At 35.7% G+C, this 27,319-nt stretch overlaps 1 protein-coding gene across 1 annotated transcript in view; it reads left to right on the top strand.

Moving 5' to 3' along the window:
- Positions 1-23,777, top strand: part of GNAT3 (G protein subunit alpha transducin 3) — a 59,155-nt gene extending 35,378 nt beyond the window's left edge. Inside the window, exons 4-8 of the mRNA XM_042927571.1 lie at positions 2,679-2,836; positions 7,962-8,090; positions 20,043-20,172; positions 20,386-20,539; positions 23,587-23,777. Coding sequence (XP_042783505.1) covers positions 2,679-2,836; positions 7,962-8,090; positions 20,043-20,172; positions 20,386-20,539; positions 23,587-23,777 — 762 coding nt within the window. The remainder of the gene's footprint in view (positions 1-2,678; positions 2,837-7,961; positions 8,091-20,042; positions 20,173-20,385; positions 20,540-23,586) is intronic.
- Positions 23,778-27,319: the final 3,542 nt, after the last annotated feature.

The following is a 27,319-nucleotide window of genomic DNA, read 5'->3' as shown; positions in this document are numbered from 1 at the left end:
CCCTTGAGGGAAGTACTAGGATTGAAATGGTGGCCGAGGGCGCCTGGGTGGCGCAGTCGGTTGAGCGTCCGACTTCAGCCAGGTCACGATCTCGCGGTCCGTGAGTTCGGGCCCCGCGTCGGGCTCTGGACTAATGGCTCGGAGCCTGGAGCCTGTTTCTGATTCTGTGTCTCCTTCTCTCTCTGCCCCTCCCCCGTTCATGCTCTGTCTCTCTCTGTCCCAAAAATAAATAAAAAACGTTGGAAAAAAAAAAAAAAAAAAAGAAATGGTGGCCGAAGAACACTTTATGACATTTACATGTTCAAGGTGAGACGATTTTCATGATGGTTATCTATTCAAATAAAGTGTATTTAGGTTGAAATTGGAAAAAAATTTTAAATGAAAGAGTATATTAGAAATTAGCTTGGTTCGTAAAGATATGTTAATAAGGCATGTCATTTTTTTCCCTTTAAGGACAAACTGGTTCGAACAGCTGTTTCATTGCATCATTGGTCCTGAATGACACCTTAATAGTGAAGGAGGCACATGGGATGATGCCAGCTAAACTGGCTGGGTCATATTTCGCTGGATTTGCAGTGCTCTCTCACATCTAACTAATTGGGAAGAAGGATTTAAAACTTTACACTATGCCAATATAGGAAAATGGGTTCAATCTTTAGATTTTGGCCATTTTACAATTTTTGGTTAATGCTCATCTATGTAATCTGTTTGGATTAGCAGTAAAATCTGAATATGAAGAAAGATGTAGTAAGATTTTTAGTCTTAACAGAACCTCTCTTTAAGAAGGAGAGACATAACTTTAGTTTTTAATGCAAAGAACAGATTTTTTTTTTTTAAATTTAATGTTTATTTATATTTGAGAGAGAGACAGAGCATGAGCAGAGGAAGGGCAAAGAGAAGGAGACAGAGAATCCAAAGCAGGCTCCAGGCTCTGAGCTGTCAGCACAGAGCCGGATGCAGGGCTTGAACTCACAAACTGCGAGATCATGACCTGAGCCGAAGTCAGATGCTTAACCGACTGAGCCACCCAGGCGCCCCACAAAGAACAGATTTTTAATAAAATGGTGAAATAAGCCATTTTTACTATTTTAAAATAATAAATTGACTTGTATCAGAAAAGCAGCAAGTTCCCATTGATAATTCTTCACTGGTAGCCACCTGACATTGTACAAAGTAGTTTGGGTTTGACTCTTCTGAAGCTTATTGTCCTTATTGGTTTGGCAAATCAACCTTCTAGTTTTAGATTCATTTGTAAAATGGAGAAAAATGCTGTCTATGCGACTAGTGCTGTGAGGATTTTGTGAGATATTATAGGCGCTGTCTTATAACTTGTTATAATACTATGTGCTAGAAAGAGTATGAGCTTTGGAGTCTGACAACAAGGATTTGAACCCAGACTTCATTTGCCTGGTCCAGTATCATGGTCAATAACTTAATTCCTTTGGAACTTAAATTCTTAACCTTAATTTTTTTTTTGTCATAAAATGGCTTTATTAGTTTAGATAAACTGTTGACTATTTTATTTAGTTGATAAAGTTTGATTTTCTTCTGTCCTTCTCACCTTCAAATATCCCATCAGGACTAACACAATATCTGCTTTTTTTCCCCCCTTTATTTCATTTTTTTCTTCTTTTCTTCTTTTCCTTCTCTTCTATTTTCTTTTTCTTTTTTTTTTTTCCTTCTCTTCTATTTTCTTAATGAAATCTTCACCTCTATCCTATTGATTCGCCTCAAAGTCATGCAAACAACACCTGTACAGATGTCCAAAAACCATGTGTATAGCAAAATACTTATCGCGGTTTTATTTATATGATTGCAAACAATACTTGTTGGTAAATTATACTGAGTTTTATTTTCCATGTTATCTCTAATTCCTTCATGGTATTTTTATTTCCTGGAAAATACATGGCAATGATCAAAATGAGAAGTGCCAGATTATATCAGAATTGTTACCCTTTTATCCTTGCATTTTGACTCTGAAAACTCAATCGGTTTACATTATCCCCTCTGACATTACATTCAGAAGTTAATGACATATCCTAAAATATCCTAAATTTACCAAATCAGGTTACATAGATTTTATAATAGAGGACTCTTCACCCAGCCATTATAAGGAAACTCAGGGGAGCCTGGATGGCTCAGTCTGTTAAGCATCTGACTCTGGAATTTGGCTCAGATCATGACCTCACAGTTTGTGAGATTGGGCCCCACATCTGGCTCTGAGTTGACAGTGCAGACCCTGCTTGGGATTCTCTCTCTCCCTCTCTCTCTGCCCCGCCCCCATTTATGTGTACTCTCTCTCTCAAAATAAATAAACACTTTTAAAAATAAGGAAATTTAAGATTGCATTAACAGAATTATTACCTCAAGGAATAAGATGAAAATAATAAAATTTAGGGTGCCTGGGTGGCTCCGTTGATTAAGCATCCAACTTCAGCTCAGGTTGTGATCTCACGGTTGGTGAGTTCAAGCCCCACATCGGGCTTGCTGCTGTCACCACTGAGCCTGCTTTGGATCCTCTATCCCCCCTCTCTCTCTGCTCCTCACCTGCTTGTGCTCTCCCTCAAAAATAAACATGCAAAGAACCAATAAGAATAAAATTGAAATGCCCTATTAAAAGGATATGTGATTCCACATAACAACACATTTTTATCATTCTTTTAAAAACATTGCTATAGGAAGACCAACGACAACTTTGTGTGATGGCGAACACTCTGCAAGATGGTGGCATGACACCTGAACTGGCTGAGGTGATAAAAAGACTCTGGAGAGACCCAGGAGTTCAGACCTGCTTTGAAAGGGCATCTGAATATCACCTCAATGACTCAGCAGCTTAGTAAGTGAATGCATTTAACAGGAATTATAGTTGAAACATTTAAGTTAAGAATTACAATTCTTCAGGGGCGCCTGGGTGGCTCAGTCAGTTAAGTGGATGACTTCGGCTCAGGTCATGATCTCACAGTCGTGAGTTCGAACCCCATGTTGGGCTCTGTGCTGACAGCTCAGATCCCGGAGCCCACTTTGGATTGTGTGTGTCTCTCTCTCTCTGCCCCTTCCCTGCTCACACTGTCTCTCTCAAAAATAAATAAATGTTAAACATTTTTTAAAAAATATTTAAATAAATAAATAAATAAACTATAATTCTTCAGACTCTACATTTGTCATCACAAATGAGGAAAGTAAATAGCTTTACGTCTTGTTACACTAAAATAAAAAGAAGTTGAAGAGAAATATAGATCAAGGTGACATCATGAAATGTAAAACTATAAGCAAAGGAGCTTTTAAAATAATTTTGAAAGTATTTGCCTGAAAATACCCACATTTTGCAACTATTTTCTCCCAAATGAAAAGGATTCATCTGTGTGCACTGTTCTCAATGTAAACGCAGATTGGTGGCATACACACTGATGTTTTGGGCTATTCATTCGTCTCTCATCATATTACTTAAATATTCTTCTAAAATAATTTTATTGATGACACATTCTTTGACTCAATTGGTTTGATGAACATGATACAGAATTCTAGAAGAAAGTAATGATTTTCAAAACATTTGTATTTTGTGGGATACTGTTTGAGTCTCAAGAAAGATTATATAATTTTCACAGCTAATATCATCCAGTAGGCAATTATCAGCCACAATAAAATTAGGTTATGATACCATTTATAATTTCATTATCAAAATTATTTTAAATTTCTATTTTAGTAAGCAGTTCTTAACCTATACTCTGGTTATAAGCCTGCACGCATGTGTGTACATGTATGCAAATTAATATAATTACTTATTCTATGTATCTGTCCATGCATACTCATATATAAAAAGGTATAAATACAGTTCTTTTGATGAACTCACAACAGAACATGTTAGTACTACTTAAAAGGTGATGTAAAAGTGAAGCAAATGAAAGATTATTTGAGGATAGAACAATGAAACTTGCATGATACTTCAGCTTTCTAATCGTGATGGTCAGAAGGATTATGGAGAGAAAACAAACTATATAAATTTTAGGAAAAGCTAACAACAACAGTCTTCTGTGATTAGTCACTCATGTTCATTTTAAATTCCAAAGCCCTTGGAGGAAAGTCTTGCTCTCATCTCTTTGATGAAGTAGAGAAGGAATATCATCATGTGATTATTAAACTCATTTAATTGTTTTATGTGTCCCAGTGCCTAGCCATATTTTAATACTAAGACAACTCTGTGCAGTATAGAAAACTCTATTTTTCTTTATGAATCGTTGATAAGGGCAGTCACAATAAGAAATTTAATTGTGGAATATTCTCATAAAATTTTGCTTAACAAAACGCTAGAGAAGGAAGGAGAGATAGTGTTGGGGGGCAAGAATTCCTATCCCCTCAAAGGTCCCTCTAGCTGAACTCAGAATCAAATTGACACAAGACAGATTAACAGGAAAAAATGAAATGTAATTGGTATACATACAGGGAACCACATAGACACGGAAATTCCAAAGACAGGCAAAATGAGGTCTATATGTCATCCTGAACTAAGGAGAAGAGGGTGGGGCCTGGGACTTCAGAGGGAAGGAATCAACTTCAAAGGGGGATAACAGCAGATGTTTGGTAATTAGAGGTTTGCCCTGCCATATAGATGGGTCACTCATAAAATTTATCTCTCCTAATAACACTTATTCTGGGAAAGACCCCCAGTTTTGATTCTTCTATACAGTTAAGGGAGGGGCAAGATTTCTCTTCAGCCTGCAGGATCTCAAGTGCCTTCAGCTCAAAATAATCCACATACCAAAGTGACACATTCTGGGGAACTGGGGTGTTGTCCTGAACCCCTTCAATAGCTGTAATTAATATATTTGGTTTTGGATATACATTATCAATTAAGCATGACTTCTCCATTCAAATATTGTAAGAAGTGTATTTGCAATTATATTAATCATTATGTTTACCAAATACTTTACTCTTTAATAACAGAAAAAATTATATATTTTGTTGTCAAAGTGGGAAGATGAAATGACCCTGTATTGTATTTTCTAGACCTTCTAGCCTTTAGTTTCAGATTTTTTGTTTTGACACACAAAATAAATATTTTACAGAACTATCATGTTATAGATTCATATTAAAAGTATTTATCTGTTCACGTTAAACATCATTACACAGTATCTACTTGCACCTATTTTGTGAATATTGCCCATATAATAATGGTTTTAAATACCCTGATTGATTTAGAGAGTAGTAAAACACCTCTCCACCTTCACTCCCAACCTCTGTTTCAGAAAATTTTCATTTGAAAACCACCCAAAATTTAAATTGTTAATACTCCCTGCCCTCAAAGGTCCTTAAAAGGAAGATTAAAGAAAACACTTATTAAGAAAAATAGTTGAATGGCCATTGCTTTCTTCCAAAAATTAACAGAGTTTTTTCAAATACTGAATTGCATTCACATTTTGAAACTAAATATCATATTAGATCAGTCCCACACTCATGTCTATTTCATACTTATTTTATAGAGCAATGGCCTCTTTCCTTCTCTCCCTTCCCTTTTCCTTTCTCTTCCTCTTCTCCCTTTCTCCCTCTCGCTCTTTTCCCCATTGTTCCTTTTTTGTTTTGTTTTGTTTTGGTCAAAATAGGATACTTATATTTTCTCAAACCTAGAGCCCCTTCAAGTTTAGGCTAACAAAGTAGTGAATCTTAATCAGAGTAGGGAAGGGCATGTTGTTGGCAACATAACACCTCCCTGCTCGCACCTGTACTACTAGGAAGCTGAAGGAAAAAGGGCATGACAGTGACAAAGAGGGGAAAGAGTTTTATTAATACTTCATGGCTTTATTAATACTTCATAGGCCATCTAGTGTGCTGTTTAAATTCCAGAAGCTTTAATATTTAACAAAGACTTTACCAGAAAAAAAATTATTTTTACATGATTAGAAAAAGTATCAGGTATTTTTTTTAAACTGATTTGAGCTATATATATTTAGGGCCTCTGGTTTCAGTTCTAGACCACAGGCCTGAGCATTCAAATCTCATATTCATTAAAAGCAGGCCTCTTAAATGCAAATTTGACACTCTGCTAATGCTTCTGCTTTGCTTGAAATCATTTACACATGCAAATGAAAGTACATTAAAAGTGTCTTTACCAAAGTATTCATTTAGCTATCATTAAAATGAATTGAATCTCTATGTTGACAGGTATGTTTTTGTTGTTCTTGCATGAATCAACTGACCAGCCGTATGTGCAGACTTAGTCAACAGAGAATTCACAAAGGGTCTTGCTTCACAAAACAGAAAATAGATAAACTGGAAAAAGCTTCCAATATTTTCTGCTGATATATCTGTTTCTTGATTTGTCCCTTGCTTTTAAGAAAAATTAAGCTTTATTAGAATAAAGCAAGTAATAAATTTTCCTATCATACATAAATGTGTTTCTGAACTATGATCACCTATTTGTCATTTAGCCAAAATCCCTTTGAGGCGTTCACTCAATTTGTTTCAGCTCAAAAGCAGAAAGATCCTCCGAGAATAAATTACCCATATTGCTGTTGAATTTATTTTTTAAAAAAGGATAAAATAGTTTTGCTTTTCAAGGCATGATGTGAGGTGCTAACACATAACAACTCTTCAACTTAGACCCTGAAAAATTCAACTTTTGAATGATAACTAATATTTAGCTGGATTCTACCTCTCAAATTCTTTCTGGATAGATGTATGCCCATCATAATCTTCCTATTTAGCTATACATGTAAGCTTAGTTTTAATATAATGACCAATTTTGTCATAAAAACCTTATCAGGCTTTTATTGTCACTATTAAACATTTTCACAGAAATAGCCATATTGCTAAACTACTAAAGCCTTATATTCAAAGTCTAGAATTGTGGTTTTCAACTGTTTTTAAAGCAATGGGATACTTTGTTTTAGTTTAAAGACATGATCTGATTTCAAGAAGGAGGCAAAGAGCAGCTTCTTTCCTCTAATCTAACAGACTCTTGTGGAGCACACGGCTTACTCAGATCTATTTCTGCTTCTCAGCACCTCTAGATCCTGTGGGCAAAACCAGGGCAGTACTCAGCTTGCTAACAGTAGGGTTTTTAAATATGTGGTCCAGGAAAGAGGTAAGGATACTGACACATTGGTGGAAGAGAAGAGAGATAGGAGTGGGTGCAATGTCTATGTTCAGCCTTCTGTCCCCTGAATGGCTCAGCAATGACATGAGTTAGTTCCATCGTGAACCAGCAAGAAAATCAAAATATTTTCTTTTATTGTGCTAACTGTATATAATCATGGCACTTCATACAAATGGTCCAGAGTCCTAAGCTAGACAATCCATGGAGAACAACAGGACAAACTTCAAGTTATGAAAACCAATAACTCCCTTAAAATTCAAAATGCCTAAATTCAAATTACAGCATTTTGAAGATAATCTAGTGACTACCATTACAAGATAGGACGTTTTGGGGGATGATCAAAACCTGGAAACAGAACTTTTCTCTGAAATATATCTGTATAACATCAATTCTGTTACATACACCTCATAAAATGCAGGCTAAGGTACTATTGATCTAGTTTTTGTTTTTGTTTTTTTTTAGAGAGAGAGGGTACACAAGCAGGGGAGAGGGGCAGAGGGAAAGAGAAAAAGGATCTTAAGAAGGCTCCATGACTTAGCAAGGAGCCTGACACGGGTCTCCAGGTCAGGCTCAATCCCATGACCCCGGGATCATGACCAGAGCTGAAATCAAAACTCAGATGCTTAACCAACTGAGCCACCCAGGCACCCAGACCTAGATGTCTTTACAAGAGGCCTCCATTGGTCATGTGTGTGCCACACTTAGTATTCTGCAGCATCTGTCCACCAAGCTCTGATGAGCAGGGTTAGAGAGAACCAGTCTGGAGTTTAATAATTTTAATGGACCCTGAAGTAAAAATTCATTTGTACTGAATCCTGGTATCTTCAAATGCAAATTTTAAAAATATATGCTATTTTTGTTGTTGTATTAGCTACCTTAATGATGTAGATAGAATCACAGCTCCTGGATATGTCCCAAATGAGCAAGATGTTTTACATTCTCGAGTGAAAACAACTGGAATCATTGAAACTCAATTCTCCTTCAAAGATTTGCATTTCAGGTATGAACAATGTCTTTTCTAATCATCAACTGAAATATTCAATATGTATATATATTTTTTTTAATTTTTCATATATATATATGAATATATATGTATATGTATATATATATATATATATATATATATATATATATATATATATATATTTTTTTTTTTTTTTTTTAACAGAGAAAGGTCTAACCCATATTCAAGCCCAGTGAACCTTAGGCATACTTTCTAGGCCTTCCTAGCTCACTGTCGGTGCTACTTTCCCTTATTGCCTTCCTATAGCCCTGCACCCTACCCCCCACCCTAAGTCCCAATACTTCCTCCAAAAAAAATGCCTGTGTATTGACCAGGTGGTAGCTAGATTTTATTTTCCTCTTACTTGAAACTGATATCCTACTTAAAAAAAGAAAAGAAAATGTATTTAAATTAAATTTAAGTAACAGGTGCCACGGATACTATTTCCTTTGCCTTCCTACTCTCTCATTTGCCTGAAATACTCTTATTAATTCATTTCCTTAATTTAAAATGATGCAAATAATTGAGAGGAGAACTATTTGAATGTGATGCCATTTACTGAAATAACAAGGCCTGTTTTATAAGCATGGTTTGGGTATGAAAATGAGTCCAGTATTTTTATTGCTGTCACATTATCAAGACCTTTCTAGAAATGCTAGTGCAAAATCACTCATTTTCTAAAAAAATGTTTTTAACGTTTGTTTATTTTTGAGAGAGAGACAGAGCACAACCAGGAGAGGGGCAGCAAGAGAGGAAGACACAGAATCCAAAGCAGGCTCCAGTCTCTGAGCTATCAGCACAGAGCCTGACGCAGGCTCGAACCCACAAATCATGAGATCATGACTTGAGCCGAAGTCAGATACTTATTTAACCAACTGAGCCACCCAGGCACCCCAAAACCACTCATTTTTTGAACCAAGAATTGGAAATCCAAACCATAGTGCTATAAAACATCATCATATTTAACTGCCTCTCCCTATGGATTGTTGATGAGATGGACTATTAAACATTAAAACCAGGTTCCAGATGTACCACTAAATAATGAAAAATTAATAAAAATACAATTAGTAAACCCATTCATGTACACAAAATGGGAATACTTTTAAAAAGTAGAAAAACAACGAAAGTGACATGAATTATCTGTATCCACTTGTGAGGCAAAATTCACTTCAGTGGGATAAAAGCTTTAAATTTTTTTTAGTATTAGAAGTGGTGAGACGTAATATCTAATTAGAATAGATATTACAGAGATGGCCAGGATATTTTCAAGTTAATATCAAATAAAGCCCTTCAAAATTTACACCCAAATCTCAGGTCCACCAATAGTTAATTTTCTGAAAGATGACCCAAAGATCAAACCAGGATAAGGTGGCCACAAAGATTTGGATCCACATCCACTCTTGGCAAACATAAGCAGTTTGTTTTCGGTCCTGTCATCGCTGTTCCTCTTTGGCAACTACGTTCTCCAGGCTTCTGGTTTTTGATCCAGTTTCTAAGGTTTTCCCATGGGAGTCCAAGTCCAATTTCTTGGTCCCTCTGCCCCTCCTAACCCTGTCAAAGCATTACACAAGCTAATGGAATTTTCTGGATTTTAGATCGCTTGGACCATAAACCAGTTATGAAAATTAGTATCACATAATGAATACCTAGAAGCTTATAATTCAGTCATTCTCTGCAACACCAACTTAGTATCTTCTCAGAAATAGTCACTTTCACAAATTATCTGCCATATATATAGATATAGATATATGGCATATATCTATATCTATATCTATAGCTATATCTATATCTATATATCTATATATATCTGTTCCTTGAACATTCCAAACCTTAGGACCTTGTTCTTCTCTTTGCTTAAAATGCTCTGACGCTGGATGAGAAGGACTGGCTCTTTCTTATCATTAGGTTCCCAAATCAGAAACTATCGCCTCATGGAGACTTATTCATTCTGTTACCCATCGCCTCACATCCCTGTCACTACTACACCCAGTAGCGTACTGGTAAACATATCAATAGGATCTCTGGGACACAGGGAGAGGGAAAGCCTGATGTATGGCTCTTGAGGATTCCCTTGCTATAAATACCCTAACAATGGTTAATTGCAACCTAGCAAAGTGAGGTCACTGAATGCGCACTGGGAAGAAATGTAAACAGCTCTCACTAGCCATACCAGTGGGAGCCAATGCCTTTATAACACTGAAATATCAGACTATTTTGTTACTTAAAAAAACACCAAAAACAAAAACTTACTAATGTGTGAAGTTTCCTTGTTTCTTTATTTGTTTCCTCCTTTGTTTCTGTTTCTGTCTCCTATGCTCTGAGCTCCTGGAGGCCAGGGTCATGTCTGTTTACAGTGCCGTCTCCTGTGATTATCACAGTGGCCAGCACAGAGTAGGCGTACTGTCAGTTCTTGCTGGATGAATAAACGTGTGATGCCAAGCACTATATATACCCTATTTTTACATGCTCATTATAACATGTTGACCTGAGTATTGCTGTCCTTATTTTGGATAAAGAAAAAAATTAAAGCTAAAATGAGGTGAAAGATTTCCTCAATATCATACATAGAAGTGTTAGAAATGTGATTAGAACATACATCTTTCTAACTTCAAAAACCACACTTCTTGCACTGCATGTCATTGTGGGCTGTTAGGTAAATTGGGACAGAAACCATTCTTTTTTAGGGGCACCTGGATGGCTCAGTCGGTTAAGCATCTGACTTTGGCTCAGGTCATGATTTCACGAGTTCGAGCCCCGCGTTAGGCTCTGTGCTGACAGCTTGGAGGCTGGAGCCTGCTTCGGATTCTGTGTCTCCCTCTCTCTCTGCCCCAACCCCACTCATTCACTCTCTCTCTCCCTCAAAAATAAATAAACGTTAAAAAACAAATTAGAAAAAAAAAAGAAACCATTCTTTTTTTCTGTAGAGTAAGTGCTTCTTCAAATGTTTTTGGTCATTCATAACTCCCTACAGAGAGAGAAGAGGACCTGTTTGTGAGATATCTCTGAGTTGGCAAGCCTCAGTACCTTTGCACATCTGTGCTTCTGAAACCAGGGACATGACAATTGCCAATGAACACATAAACCTCAGAAAGTCATGTCCATTATTTGGAACATCTATTTCACTCAGTATCAAATAATACTCACAGAATTTTAAAAAATTATATCCTGAATAGAATACAGCATTTGCATTAATATTTAAAAAAATGATTTTAGGGGTACCTGGCTGGCTCAGTCAGTTGAGCACACTACTCTTGATCAGGTCATGATCCCATGGTCGTGGGATCAAGCGCTGTGTCAGGCTCTGTGCTGAGCATGGAGCCTGCTTAAGGTTCTCTCTCTCCCCCTGCCGCTCTCCCCTGCTCATGCTCCCTATTTCTCTAAAAATTAAAAAAGGCAATTAATAAATAAAACATTATTTTAAAGATATATTACCTCATAGTAGACCTCTTCAGAGTATACCTTTAAACCCCTATTGGTGTACCATTTTCCCATTCTTTTGTAGTTCTGTGTTTTGTGAGGCATTGTCTTAAGTCATATAGACAGGTGATTGCCTATGCTGCTTTCATATATTGCCGGTGCTTATGAAGGAATAAGAAAAGGACTTGCTAATTCTCTGACAGCATCAGTGCTGAAATGGAAGGTGTTTGTGAATTGGATTGTGAAACCAAGTTAGGATTTCTTTTGACGTAACAGTTTCTATACCACACAAATACAACCTCTTTGCATTCATTCAAACAGGTTTGCAGCTCTTTTGTTTTAATGTTTTATTTTTCTTCTTCCTGAAGAGGGTGTATTATTAAAGGCATTTTCTGTTAGGAAATGGAGAAGGATAATAACTCAAATGCAGGGAATTTCTTTAAAAACAAGTATTTAAACAATGAAGTTTTGAAAGTATTTAAATTTTACTACAAAATTTAAAAAAGGCAACTATACTTTTTTCTTAAGGAACTATTTAAAATCATTTAATTACGTTTTTAAGCTTAGTCACCGCAACTGAAATATATTAATCCCTTAATAATTTCCACAGTTAAATCACTTGGTTTTTTTTTGAAGTGCTGAATAGGATTATCTAAAAGTACACAGACTTTTATAGTATAAAATTTGGTAGTGTTTCAAAATAGAAAGTCTAAAAATAAGATACCTTCCAACTTCATTTCAGTAAGTGCCCAGGTATTAAAATATATTGCATTAGCATTGATTTGAATTCACATAGCATAAATCATCCTATGACTATTTAAAACTAAAGATTTAATTTGCATACTAAACTAGAGAACTCTAGAATTTTAAACAGGAACATCAAAATGAAAAATTCTGTCTGTTAAGATACTGTATCATCTTCCTGTATCACCTAATTTAATGGAAATTACCTTAGAGTTCTTATCAAACCAGAACTCCAACAGTCAAATGTAAAATAAATTATCTTTACAAATGTTAAAGTACTATGTAAATGGAAAACACAAGTGTGAGCTCTTTTATTGTTATAAAATAATCCCTCAGGACGAAGAACTTACAGATTTATAATGATTTATCCAACAATGATAGAGAAGCCACTTTCTCCCTAATTTGTTCCACAATTAAACAATAGAATTAAGAGGACATAAAACTATATGGAAGTCGAGGAAGAGAGGTCAGCAATTATTACAACATAGAGTTTTAGGTTTTATAAATTCAACGTAACTATTCTCAACAATATTTGAGTGGATCTATGAGATACATTATAATTTTCTTAAATTTCAAATTGGTTATATGCACTCTGTTTATTTCTGTGGGGGCATAAGTCAGTTTAGGAGTGAGTCTGATTGTCTACTCAGCTGCTAGATCTCAAATTAGCTTTGTCCTTCTCTATTAGATCTCACAGAGCAATCACTCATGTATAGCTATATATTTGTTTCAAGTATGTTCATGGTTAGTATTATCAAGACAATAAGCTATGTAACATGTCTAATTTATTCTAGTGATATATTTTAATGACTTTGTGAATTATACTATTCAATAATTAGAGAATTATCTAGTGGGTATATCAAGTTCCAAACAAACACACACACATTTTGTAGCAAGTATATAATGTTATTAACAATTATGAGCATTTAGAGACCCTGACTGTTTTATGGTTATAACTCCTTTTGATTCTGTTTTTTATATACAAGCAGTGAAGGGATTTAGAATGATCTCTGTGCATATCTTTTTTGTCTGCAAATATCTGTCCTAATCTATTTTGAGAACTTGGCACCAGAGAAAGACTTGGTTAGGCTATTTTGTGATGGCTGTGTGGTGGTGACACAGATCTATCCTGGCCCTTTAATATGTTGCCATCTTAAGATGGTTTAATATTATATGGTCAAATATCTTAAAAAAGCTCCACCAACAGAATAATTTAAAATAAATTCCAAATCAGGTTAGATTTTCGTTTTTTTTTTAGCGTAGATTATGCAATAATTTTTAATTGCTATGAAGTACAGATTATTTCATTATAATCTATCTAATATGAACTGTGAATAATCTTGTGTGGTTAAATATTTAGCCAACTGTTTGACACAAACCCATAAAATTCAATAGCTTTCCGAACTGTTTAAAATAGATTATAAAACACAACTGTTTAATGTAAAGCCAACTATTTAATATAAAACTCTGGCAGTTCGCCCTATATTAATACCATGGGTAGTTTAACAAATAATCAATGTTCAGCTATCACCTAAAAGCCTTGCCTGTGGATTTTTAGTTGTATCATACAACTCAGGCATTTAAAAACTTTTTTTTAATTTAAGAATTCTGACTTAAATATCAGAATTAATAAGAAAATATGTATTACCAAAATATACATTAAAAAACTTCATGCAAAATGCAAAATGAGAACTGCATATTCTATTCAATATCATTAAGGCTCTGGTTACCTCAACTGCTCAAGGAATTGAGGATACTCAATCTGTATCACATGTACATTTACCTCATTAATTGTTATGTAGATTTGACGAATCCAAGTGTTCAGTCAGCAGAAATGAATGTTTTTCTCTGATTTCTACTTTTGTTTTTCACAGAATGGTCATGATGGAATATATATGTATCCATACTCCCATATACTTATATATTTATATATACTCATATACATTCTTAAATATGTTTTTATATAGAAGAATACTTATTCAATGAAATATATAAGTAAATGCTTCTACTTTGGGAATCTTGAAAATGTTTCAATAGATTTTAATGCTTTACACCTCTAAAATAAGCCCCAAATTAAAACTTAGAGAAGGAGTTAAAAGTGAAGAGAGATGTATGACAAGAAAGGACTACAATAGCAGGAAAACAAAATGTAACTTCTTAGAGCTAACATTATATCCAGTACACTCAATATGAAAACAAAACTCCAGATGTTGGTCTGATCTGCTAATGAACATTTCAATTCTGTAATGGCAGATGACATTAGAGCAATGGCCAATGCTTCCTGGACCTTTGTCTCTAATGTCAACCTGCTCCCATGCATATATACACACACACCACTGTTTATCAAGTGAGTCATAACATGAGTAGGTTATTGGCATGCAATCTAAGACTTTCAAAAGTCATTTTTATCAACATAACGAAACACTCAGAGGGCAGATCTTTGTCCTCCCTTCCTTGGGAGAAAGCTAAGCCTATTAAAATGTGTTTAGTGGAGGCTGCATGATAGGTTAAAAGAACTGTCGGCTAAGGGTCATACTACATTTTATACCCCTCGCTGATTTTATACATTTACCTGAAGAGAAGAGCTACCCTTACACAAAGATGTTAATATCAACAGTAGGCTTTGAAGACGCTGAATGATCAGAGAAAGTCGGCAGAGAGCCAGTGAGATTGCTGGGCTTGCTTTGACTCTCATCTCAAAGGTTTTGCAAACATTCTATTTTTGGGGAAAGCCATTTGGTATCATTACATTGTAGAAAAGAAATACATGGGAAGTATATGAAATTTCTGTTTTTCCCTTTTCCTGGGGAGTTTATATTCCCCTAGGAGTCCATAAATTGGTAATACTCATACCTTGATCATTCTTATTACCGTTTTCATTGCAAGGGGTTCCCTGCAATTTTTTTTCTTATTCAAAACTATTAATATGAGATTACCCTCTTTGAGGTAAAATATATGACCACCATGCTAGGAATCTGAGCAGTTATACTAAGTCACCCTGTCAGATTTGTAACTTTTGAATATAATCTAATTGAAAATATAAAAGTGATTTTAAAAAAGAAATTATCAGGTGTGGGTGGCTCAGTTCGTTAAGGGTCCAACTCTTGATTTCGGCTCAGGTAATGATTTCACGGTTCATGAGTTTGAGCCCTGCATTAGGCTCTGCACTAATGGAGTGGAGTCTGCTTGGGATTCCCTCTCTCCCCTCTCTCTGTTCCCACCCTGCTTCTTCCCTCTCTTTCTCTTTAAATAAATAAACTTGAAAAAAATAAAAAATAAAAAAGAAATTATCAGACAGATAGCTTACTTAGTTGGCCATAAAAACAGAGATAAAGAAGCTCAAAAACAAATGCTAATTAACTCATCCAAGTCCTATTTAGTGGGGAAAACTTAATCAAGGTGTCCTGGAATTTGGTTCCTGCAGCAGTATCATTTCTACTGTGGAAACTGAAGATTGGGCTGTCTTAGCACAAACATTCTATTCATCTAGCAACTTTTGCCCTCACTCCATGATTGGTTAGTTCTCCATTATAGGATGTCCAGTATGGAAGCAAACCCTGGAGAGAGGACTAGAACACAAGAGAAAACAAGAATTATGGAGATATTTACATGTTAAAATCTAGTGGGTGGAGATACAAGGAGTTGTTTTAGTTTGAAAAGCCGACAAGGAATTTAAAACTCTGATGTATATTCAGTCCTCTGTGCACCAAAACCCACAACTTGATGCATCTTTGTTCAGTCACAGTATCACAGTTCTTTACCAGATATGATCCATCATATACTCATGTGATCAAGTGGAGAATATACACAATAGCTAGATCCCCGGAGGTCTATACCATCGCCATTAAAATAATGGAACAAAACACCTGGTAAGGGGAGAGTTTTACATTTTTGCCCAGTTTGACAATACATAGAGCTATTGTTTGGCTTAGGGGAAGGATAGACTGTACAGTGAAGGTAATTCTGGCCCACTGGTGAGAGCTTAAGAGTTTTAAAGCTAACTGTGGACAGTATGTACTAGTTGGGGACCTCTGGTCTAAGCAAATAGACTGACACATGATGAGGTTCACTATCATACCCACAGAACCTATCATGGTGCCTGGTACATAATAGCCTCTACAGATATTAGTTGAATTACTAAGCCTTGGGCAAGTTGCTTTAATGTCTCATCTGAAAAAGAGAAACAATAGTTGTACATAAACTATATGTATATTTACATGTATATGTATAAACTATAAGTTTATATTTTAAAATTTGAGTAAATTGTTATAGATTGCTTATATGCCTGGCAAATAAACTCTTATTAGGTATGTCACATTAAAATTAAGATATTACTGGGGTGCCTGGGTGGCTCAGTCAGTTGAGCATCTGACTTCGGCTCAGGTCATGATCTCACGGTCTGTGAATTCGAGCCCTGCGTGGGGCTCTGTGACGACAGCTCGGAGCCTGGAGCCTGTTTCGGATTCTGTGTCTCCCTCTCTCTCTGACCCTCCCCCATTCATGTTCTGTCTCTCTCTGTCTCAAAAAAACAAATAAACATTAAAAAATTTTAAGAAATAAATAAAAAAAATAAAATTAAGATATTACAATTGGTGATATGAGCATTTATGGAGGAAATCAAAGTCACGATCCCAACTATTTCCATTTGTACTACATGTTATAATTTCAATAGATAAAACTACTTTTCAAAGTCTGAAAAAAAGACTAAGATTACTTTATAGATCAAAAAAAACTACAGATTTAAATGTCTGAATGCGTATTTATTATCCTTGCTTCCATAAGAGTGTTGACTGGTTTTTAACAATTAAGTTTGTTGATTGATTTACTCATAATATAACCTTGAAGTCAAAATGCTGTGCTCTTCCTCCATTTATACTGCAAGTCTGAAACTGCAGAGGGCTTGGTATTACCAGCACCTGTAACAGTCTTTATTGACACTGGATTTAAATTTCCAAATCACATAACCACTGAACTCCTAAGCACTATCATGAATATTGTGAGCATCTTCTCTTTCAATCTACTACTGAACTCTTTTTGTACTGGTGTGTGTGTGTGTGTGTGTGTGTGTGTGTGTGTGTGTGTATTTGAGGACTTTCAGTTCCATATGTTTGTTCCCTACCTGGTTCATATATGAAGTGTGCAGTAGTAAAGAAGGGCAATGTATTATACTTTTATCTTCAGTAATGTCAGCTGATTGACATTTATTATCCCAAGTATAGTTATTGCCTTTGTAATCTTTGTGCAGCTTGGATGTTTCTTAGTAATTAATGTCTTGCGGTTAAGCTATTACAAAAGCCCCATAACTCCTTTCTCTGCCTCTAGTCTCTTTCTTATCAAATCTATCTTCTGGACTCAGATCAAAGTGACCGAATATAACAACAAACAAACAAACAATTTTAATTCCCTGCCCCCAAATCTCACATCATTCCCCACTGATTCTAATATAAATATCTTCTCATGTGATATAAAAGGCCTCATTCATCTATTTCTGGCCTGACTCATCAGCCTTACTCCTGCCTGCTCAAATCCTTTGCTCTTGCTGTTTTCTCTGCTGCCTTTACATGGAATGTTTTCCCCAGACATCCACTTGCCTCCACCCCCCATCCTAAAATTTTAATGACTGCAGTTTCTGATTACTTCAGTTCCAATTACCCCTACACTCTCTATCTGTATATCCTATGTCTGTTCACAAACACACAACATGCACTACTGCCTTCTCTGCCACCAGCAAATTAGAAGCTTCTTGAGGTTGAATCTCTAATGCCTGGCATGATCAATAAATATTTATTGAATAAATGAATAATGAGCAGGCCATATATCTCAATGGCTTTATCTAAGTTTTCATGTTCCCCAAAATATAAATTACGTGCTTACCCTAAACATGCCATGTCCTCTCATTCCTTAATGACTTTTGCACCTGCACTTGATATCGAACTCCACCCTCCATCCCATTAACATGCAATATACTCATTTGTTCGGCAAATATTTATTGCATGTCTACTGTAGGTCAAACATAGTGCCTGATACTGGGAATATAGTTGTCACTAATATAGTTAAGTCCCTGCCCTGAGGTTGGTATTCTATTAAGAAGATGGTAGATATTAAACCCATAAAAAATAAACAAACTAATTAATTACTGATTATGACAATCACTACGAAGCAAAGAAAGTGATGCAATAGAAATTAAATGGGGATAGGAAGAGAGACCATTTACATAGATGACCAAGGAGGCTTCCTTGTGAAGGAGACACTGACTGTAAGACCTTCAAGTTGCGAAAAAGGCAGAGTTATGTGAGGAAAAAAGTGACTGTGCAGTAGTCCTGAAGCAGCGAAAAGTAGGTTTATACTAAAGTCACTTAAAGAATAGCCTTGTGATTGGACTGGATTAAAGAGGAAAGTGGTATGAACTAAGCTGGAAAAAGTAAGCAGGAACCAAAATAGCCAGAGCCTTAAGGGTCATCAAACCAGTCTGTGTTTGGTTCCATGGCTAAGAAGCCTGTGGCAAATCACAGAGTTTTGCAGTGGCTATGGTGAGCATGGCGAGCTTGCGGAATTTGGGGAACTTGGGCAAGTTGGGGAGGTTGGGGAGCTTGGTGGCTTGGAGCACCTGGGTGGCTCAGACAATTAAGCATCTGACTCTTGATTTTGGCTCATGTCATAATCTCATGGTGGTAGGATTGAGCCCCGCATCAAGCTCTGCACTGAAAGCATGGAGCCTGCTTGGGATTCTTTCTGTGGCCCTCCCCTGTGTACTTGCTCTCTCTCTGTCTCTCTCTCAAAATAAATAAATAAACTTAAAAGAAAAAAAAAAAAAGAAATGTTGGTGGCTTGCACAAGACAAGGGGACTTGGAAAGAAGAGGATGAGTTGGGAACTGCATTTTGTATGTGTATTATATGGAGGGTAAGGGAAAGGGAGGTCTTAAGAATAGAAACTCCTAGTTTCTTTACCAAGTTGCTATGTCCACAATGATGTCTTTTGCTGAAATACTAACACAGGGGGAGGGCCAAATTCTAAAACACTTCCTGTGAGTAGGTTCCATGATGACTCTGGCTGACTTAAGTTTTCCTCTGGGCTCACATTTTACCTTGCATATTAGAGTATTTATTATATAATACTATAATAGCATATTGGTTTTCTCTCTGCATGACAGAGAGCTCTTTGAAGCTAGTGACTGTATCTATTCATCTCTGTGTTTGTAGTTCTCGCACAGTGTGTAGCACATAAAATGCAAACAGTCATTGTTTGAATGAACAAATGAATGTAGCAAGAGGTAAGAGAAGAAACAGGGATTGTAGTATCAGAACTATGGTGGCTTCCAATCTTTTTGCAGGTTCTGTTCATTTAAGATTATGCAGAGACTTTTTTTTTTTTAAATTATTGTTCTGGTACAGTTAACATGCAGCATTCTGTTAGTTTCGGGTGTACAATATAGTGCTTCAACACTTCCACACTATGCATAGCCTTTGATCGAAGTTTCTCGACTCTAATAGATTTCTTACTAAAACCATAAGCTGCTTAAAATTCCTCAGTCCCCCAAAGCCAGTATGTGAGTTATTGTATCTTTTATCTAGTTTTCATGAATACAAAAAAATGAAAGAAAAAAAGATAAACTTTCTCTTTTTCCATAGTCCTTGAGCTGCAAATTGACCAATTAAAATATCTTATAATCAATAAAAATAAAATCTTTTAAAGATAGGAGAGCATTCATTTATAACTAGAAATGTTAATATTAATGTAACTTTTGATAGGTATCTCTAAGCTTTGCTATTCTTTTTTTTTTTTAAAGAATGTTCGACGTAGGAGGACAGAGATCTGAGAGAAAGAAATGGATTCACTGCTTTGAAGGCGTTACATGCATTATATTTTGTGCCGCGCTCAGTGCCTATGACATGGTCCTAGTGGAAGATGAGGAAGTGGTAAGTCTAAAAGGAAAGCAAGGCCAGGGTAAAACAAACAAACAAACAAACAAACACCTAAGCATTTGTGCTTTCCGACATTACTACCACACTCCCCAACTCAGTGAATTCCTTCCAAACATAGATGTTATTTCTAGAGCTTTGCTTATAATACCCGATGTTAATATTTTGCAAATAATAATCCTACACATTCTCATCTTTTATACCTAACAGAACAGAATGCATGAAAGCCTTCACCTATTCAACAGTATCTGTAATCACAAGTACTTTGCAACCACCTCCATTGTCCTGTTTCTCAATAAAAAGGATCTCTTTCAAGAAAAAGTAACCAAAGTGCATCTTAGTATCTGCTTTCCAGAATACACTGGTAAGATCTTCTTTCTTTAATGCCATACTAAATTCTTTTTAAAATGTTTTTTAATATTTATTCATTTTTTGACAGTGAGAAAGAGAGTGCAAGCGGGGGAAGGGCAGAGAGAAAGGGAGACACGGAATCTGAAGCAGGCTCCTGGCTCTGAGCTGTCAGCACAGAACCTGACTTGGGGCTAGCACTCACAAACCGTGAGATCATGACCTGAGTCGAAGTCAGTTGCTTAACCGACTGAGCCACCCAGGTGCCCCACTAAATTCTTACATAGACCTATATTTTCCTATCTGCATCTTGACAGGTAGCATCTATGAAGTTGAGGCTTATGATAATTGCTTGAGTCACGTGTATGATCCAAACTGGAAGAATCCAAACTGTTTGCAGATAAACAGAAAACCTTCTACATTAAAGCAAAGCTCTAGTCAATAAACAGGAGGTTAGGTAGATCAGGGTTGCTACTCTATGTATTAAACAACATTGAAAATTATATTATCTTAAACATTATAAACAATATATTCCAAATTGACATTTTTTTACGTATTCCCCAATGAAACCTTATAATGCAGTGGTTTCTCAAAGTCAGAATTAAGTTTTCCGAAGGACAGTTTGAATGATTTTGAGAATAGTGACATTTTCTCTTTCCAGTTTTCCTAGATCCTAGAATTTTAGTGCTGATTCTGTTAATCAGTGACTATAAATGTCAGGTCTATAGGTGGGTTGTTTTTCCCTCAGAGACAACTTTTTTTTTTTTCGTATATAGTTAAATGTTCTGTTGTTAATGATATTATGTAAGATGGAAATTTGCATGATTTAAACACAAATAGAAGCCCAATTCCACCACTGAGATACTTGGGTAACCCAAATGTTACTAGGCATGGTATTCGGTCGCAGTAACTATGCTAATCTAAAACAGTTGCTTATATCTTTCCTCTAGCTTTGTGAATATTATCATTTCTGTGTTAACACATTTATCATGTGATTAAATATAGTCACGATTCCATGTTGAATACTACAAACTAAATATAGACTAAGTAAAGCTCTTTATGTTTTCTTCTAACTAATCGACCATTTCTTAGAGCAGTCTTTAGTTTACAGGAAAAATGAACAGAAAATACAGAGTTTCCATATACTCCCTCTGTGGTCACATTCTGGTTTCCCTTATTATTAACATTTTGCCTTGATGTGGTGTATTTGTTACAACTGACTGATAGATATTGATACACTATAACTAAAGTCTATAGTTTTCAGTGGGGGCTCTCTGTGTTACTCAGTTCTGTATGCTCTCCCAAATCCATGTCATGTATCCACCATGACAGTAACACACAGAATCGTTTCACTGCCATAAAAATCATCTGTGTTCCACTATAAATTTATGTTTTTCCCCTCCCTTCTCTCTCGTGGCAACCTCTGATCTTTTTATCTATAGCTGTGCCCTTTCCAGAACGCATATAGCTGCAATCATACAATATATGGCATTTTCTGACAGACTATTTTCGCTTTCATTTTTAAACGCAATAAATTCCCTCCACCACTTTTCATGGGTTGATAGTCCATTTCCTTTTATTGTTGAATAGTATTCCATTCCATAAAGAAACTAGTTTCTTTAACCTTTCGCCTATAGAAGGACACCTGAATTACTTCCAATTTCTGGCAATTCTGAATAAAGCTGCTATAAACATCTATCTTCATGATTCTGTGCACACATAAGTTTTTGTGTAAATACCTAGAAGCATATTTGCTGGACTGTATGCTAATACCATGTTTAGCTTTATAAGAAACTGCCCAACTGCCTTCCCAAGTGGCTGTACCATTTCTCATCCCTACCAGCAACGAATTAGAGTTCCTATGGCTCAACATCTTTGCCAGCATTTGGTGTTGTTAGTGTTTTGGATTTTAGCCATGTTACATGGTTATAACAATTGTCCCTCATGGCATTTTTCTCCTAGATACAATAAAGTGGGGAACAAAATCTCATCTCCTTGGAAAATCTTTATGCTACTGCCCTATCGTGTGTTAGGTTCCCACCAAGTATATTCTGTTATAAAGCCCACCAACAGATCACTTTTGGCTACCTTGTGTTTATTACCATTTGTATTTTTATTGATCCGTTGTGTCTTCTGCTTCCAGCCTAAACATTCCCAAGCCCACCTTTCATCGACTCTCCATTTAGTTCTACTAAAGCATCAGTCAAGAATAGCTGTCTTGGGGTGCCTGGGTGGCTCAGTCAGTGAAGCAAGGATCCAGCTTTGGCTCAAATCATGATCTCACGGTTTGTGTGTTAGAGACCTGCGTCAGGCTCTGTGCTGACAGCTCAAAGGCCGGAGCCTGCTTCGGATTTTATTTCCCTCACTCTCTGCCCCTGCCGCTTGTATATTCTCTCTCTCAAATAAATAAGCTTCAAAAAAAGAACAGCTGTCTCTACTTGTACATATGTAATTTCAAGCCCTTTGTTTAATTAGCAACATAGTCTCTAATCTGACCCATGCCATCCTTTCTACTTGATTTGCTACAATTCCAACTAGATTCTGCAAAGTGCACACTTGCTGCTCAACCCTACTTTCGAGTCTAGTGACACAGGCCATTCTCCTGCTTTTGGCCTTCACTCATGCTATTTCCTTCTCTCTTCTAGCTACCCCTCAAGATCCAGCTCAAATACCACCCTCATTTTGTAGACTACTCATCTCCAATTTCTATTCTTTTAGTTCATATTAAAGCACATACACACACCCACATACACAGAGACATGCACAGCCTTTGTCATGTATATAAGCTTCATTACTAGCTTATTTATGTATGTATGTTTGTATTCTTACTGTATTGTGAGCATTTCAGCCAAATGAAGTCCCTGCCCAGCTGGGTAAGCATAGTTCCCAGCAACGTAACATTGCATAAATCCCTGATAAGTGACCATTGCCATCTTGATTTTTCAATAGTGAGTATATCAAATAGTAGCACACAAAGTAAAATGCTAAAACCTACTGATATTATTTCTAACTTCATTCATTTTTAAATGTAATTAACGTTTCTTTATTTCTTTTTGTAACAAGGACCAAATACATTTGAAGATGCAGGGAACTACATCAAAAACCAGTTTCTAGACCTGAATTTAAAAAAAGAAGATAAGGAAATTTATTCCCACATGACCTGTGCTACAGATACCCAAAATGTCAAGTTCGTGTTTGATGCAGTTACAGACATAATTATCAAAGAGAATCTAAAAGACTGTGGGCTTTTCTAATCAGCCCTTTTTTCTTCCACTCTTGTTCTTGTACACTTTTCAAGATATAAAAGGAAAGGTGCTGTGTGATGTGTTTAGTTTTAATAATATTAACTTATCTAGAAATATAACTAGTGTTATAAAACAAAAAGTTTTCATATAAAAATTTTAACATATTATCAGCTCTCTCTGGATGTTTCAGTTTCTTTGGCACAGTGAGGATGGGGGTGTCTTTGATGTCTGATGTCCTTAGGTCTGAAAATATACATTTTGGTAAAGCTCTATCAGTACATATCACTGACACTGAATTTTCTTGGTAGTAAATTTCTGTATTGTGGTCCATTTTTAATCATAGAATAATGAAAAAATGCAAAGTATCCCATATTATTTTCATTGGCTAGAATTTGAGAGGCATTTGTTTTCACTGATATGTAATTGTGCCTGTACTATAAAGACTATTTATTATTGGCCCATTACTCCTATTCAGTAAGCTGCTAATGAAATGTTCACTCTACATGTACTTGTTGATAGGAAATTTTATATGCAAAAGAAATGCACGTAATTTTATCTGTCATGTTTTCCTTTGAAAAAAGTGATCAATGCTGAATTTTACCTTAGAATTGAAGATTTTAACACAATATCATTTTGTATCAGCCTAGTTAAAAATGGGACCGTGTATGGTCAAATATATAGCATAAGGCTGTTCAGGCTGAACAACAGTCCTTAATGGAGTACTTATTCTCACATTTTGCTCCAGAGTGGCATGGAGCATTATTACAATTGATTACAATTTTAAGCCACAGAGAGGAAAATAATTCAGTTTCTTAACACTAGTATGTTTTGCTTTTATGAATAAGAAGTAGGAAGTAAGAGTGAGTAATTAGGAGATTTTGTGGAAGAGAAACATTGAGCTTTTCAGTACTGTAAGGTTCATTCTAAATGCTATACAGTATGCTAATGGTCAAGCCTGTTTTTTTAAAACCTAATCTGGTGCCTTACAAACCAAATCATATGATTTGCAAAAAAAGATGACTTCTTCCTTTCTTGAAGTGTGTAACATTTATAACATATACTTTTCAAGCAGGTCTTAATACTGTTTGCCTTCTACCATGGGAAAAAGATGATACACAGGTCAGAATAGTAGGTCAATGCATGAGATTTCTAACTACCCTGAAAAGAGAGCTAATTAGGTTTTTACAAGCTAGATGAGGAAAAGGTAAATTAACCCATTTGCCAATCTGATGAATTCAGGTAGTTTTGTCTCAATGTCACTTCTTCACTTCACGGTTCTGTAACATTTCCATTCTAAACACTTAAGAATTATCACTATTCCATAAGTAGCCTTGACTGGAGTGTCTGTGGCTTTATTTTCAAAACCATAAAGGAGTTTTCAACAAATACATTCCTACAAAAATTTCATAGTAAGAAAAATTAATTGGAAATTTCTTTGCAGAATATAAATTTTTAAGGAGCCTAAGATAGCAAGGACAAAAAAAAGAGCAAACATTTAGCGTGAGAATTTAATAAATTTTTCTGGTTGAACCAATATCTATATGACTAAAACCAATAATGTGCTAGGAGATATTCAATGTTAAGAGATTTTACATTAAGATTGCAAATGCTATCATTTCATCTATTGCTTTATCTTTTTATTTTCTCCCATTCTCCTTTAGCCTGCTTTTCTCTACCAGTGTGAAGAGAATTTCCAGTAAATGAGCAAGATGTTTTGTGAAATGTTACTATTATTATTTGGATTTTGACTCTGTCTTACCCTTTGGATTTCTCTTTTTGGTGTAAAGCATGGGGTCAGAAATGGTTCATTTTATCTTTTACAAATACATAACTCATTTCAATCTGTGCAAAAAAAAAAAAAAATGGCAAGTAGAAATGTTGTAAAATACCATTCTGTGAGAAATTTTAAAAATATGTTAAATGACCAAACTAAAATTAGAGGTCAGTTTGGATTATGGGAGGGGGGGAACCCTTAAATTCCTTCCTACCCTATGCTTGGAATTTTAAACATTTCTTCACAATCACAAATTGTTGTTATGCTAAACAATGCATTTTCATTAAAAAGAGAAATTTTTAGTAGAGAAAATAGATGTTTGCATCATTTCTTAAATGATCACCCTCCTTAAAATTGCATCTATTTGTGATTTTACTTTTTAAGTTTTTAATTAAAAAGGTTGGCGTAGAAGCACAGTATTTTGAACTAATTAGAGTAACAAATGGAAAATCTGGGAAATCTGGAAAAATCCTCTGGCTTTACCCAGAAGAAACTTGTACTGAGACCAGCAATGTTAAAGTTGGTTAGAATTCAATATTCCAACTGCACAGTTAGTGTTGTTGCTTTGCTAGTGTCTCAAAGAGGCAGTCTTAGCCTTTGTCAAAGTTCAAATGTTATTATACTGATATTTTCCTTTTCTGTTATTTGAGGTCTCTCTTCCTCACTCAGAATGTTCTCAAATCCTCATGCCTTAGATTTGTAACACTCCCAACTCTTTCACTTCTAAAATGTGCCCAACTGTGGACACACTACAGTACCTCAGAGATCTGGGGCAGGCTTCCATCTAATGGGGTCACCAACAATTAATCCTTGCAGAGTTTTTCCAGAAGCATGAACTGGTGAACAGATAAGTCTTTGCACCTTGGGACTAGTGACTACAGAGTTAATTCAAGAAGAGTATTAATTGGTAATACCCTTGAATCAAATATTAAAGTTGGTGACTCTAAAAAGAAGCTCTATAGAAAAGGGTTTTCAAATTCTAGGAAATCTACCACATACATTATAGATATCCCATATCCTATTGATTAACAGAATTTATAAACCAACACCAGTCTTCAAGTGTATCCTACAAATTGGTAAACTAATTCTTCAGGCCGTGGGCCTGTCCTAACACGGGTTTTTTTTGTTTTTGTTTTTTACTTGATCCATTATCTTATTTAATCACGAAATATATTTTCAAATATTTGCACAGAATCATTCAGGCTTGACTTAGTCAAACAATATGTGAGGAAAAATAAATTTTGTGTGTGGACATAGGTTTTTCCTCTCTGACATCACTTCAGAATCAGCAGTGGATGAGCTGGTTAACATGAGTCAACTACTAAAAATAAGATATTTGTAAGAACTATAGGAGCAACTGTGAATCCTCTCACTTAGAATAACTTTAAAAATAGGAGAGGCGACCCTCCATCTTGTTGCAGTAAGTATTCAATTAATTGATAATCTAACCAGCTGGGGCCTTCTTTCTTTTTAGGCCTTTCCTGACAATCTTACCTACTAGTCTCCAGCCACATGAGGGCATACTAACATCATGTGTTTTTCTACCCAAATGTTGCACAAATAATAAATTTAGATGGCCAACAGCTTTAATGAGACAGATAATAAAATCCTACTAAGAAATATAACTCTGTTGTCCTTCCCAGGTCAGTAGGATCTGATCATCTTCTGATAATCATAATGTGCACTATTTGAGCCAAATCTGTGAATAACAAATCTATCGAAATAGGTCCAAATTTGTTTCGTGATATACAGATACTTAGTCTTTTCTCATGCTCTG

The sequence above is a fragment of the Panthera leo genome, chromosome A2 (assembly GCF_018350215.1).
Source record: "Panthera leo isolate Ple1 chromosome A2, P.leo_Ple1_pat1.1, whole genome shotgun sequence".
NCBI lineage: Eukaryota > Metazoa > Chordata > Mammalia > Carnivora > Felidae > Panthera > Panthera leo.
The sequence above is the reverse complement of the archived record's forward strand: the minus strand, read 5'-3'. Positions and strand labels throughout refer to the sequence as shown.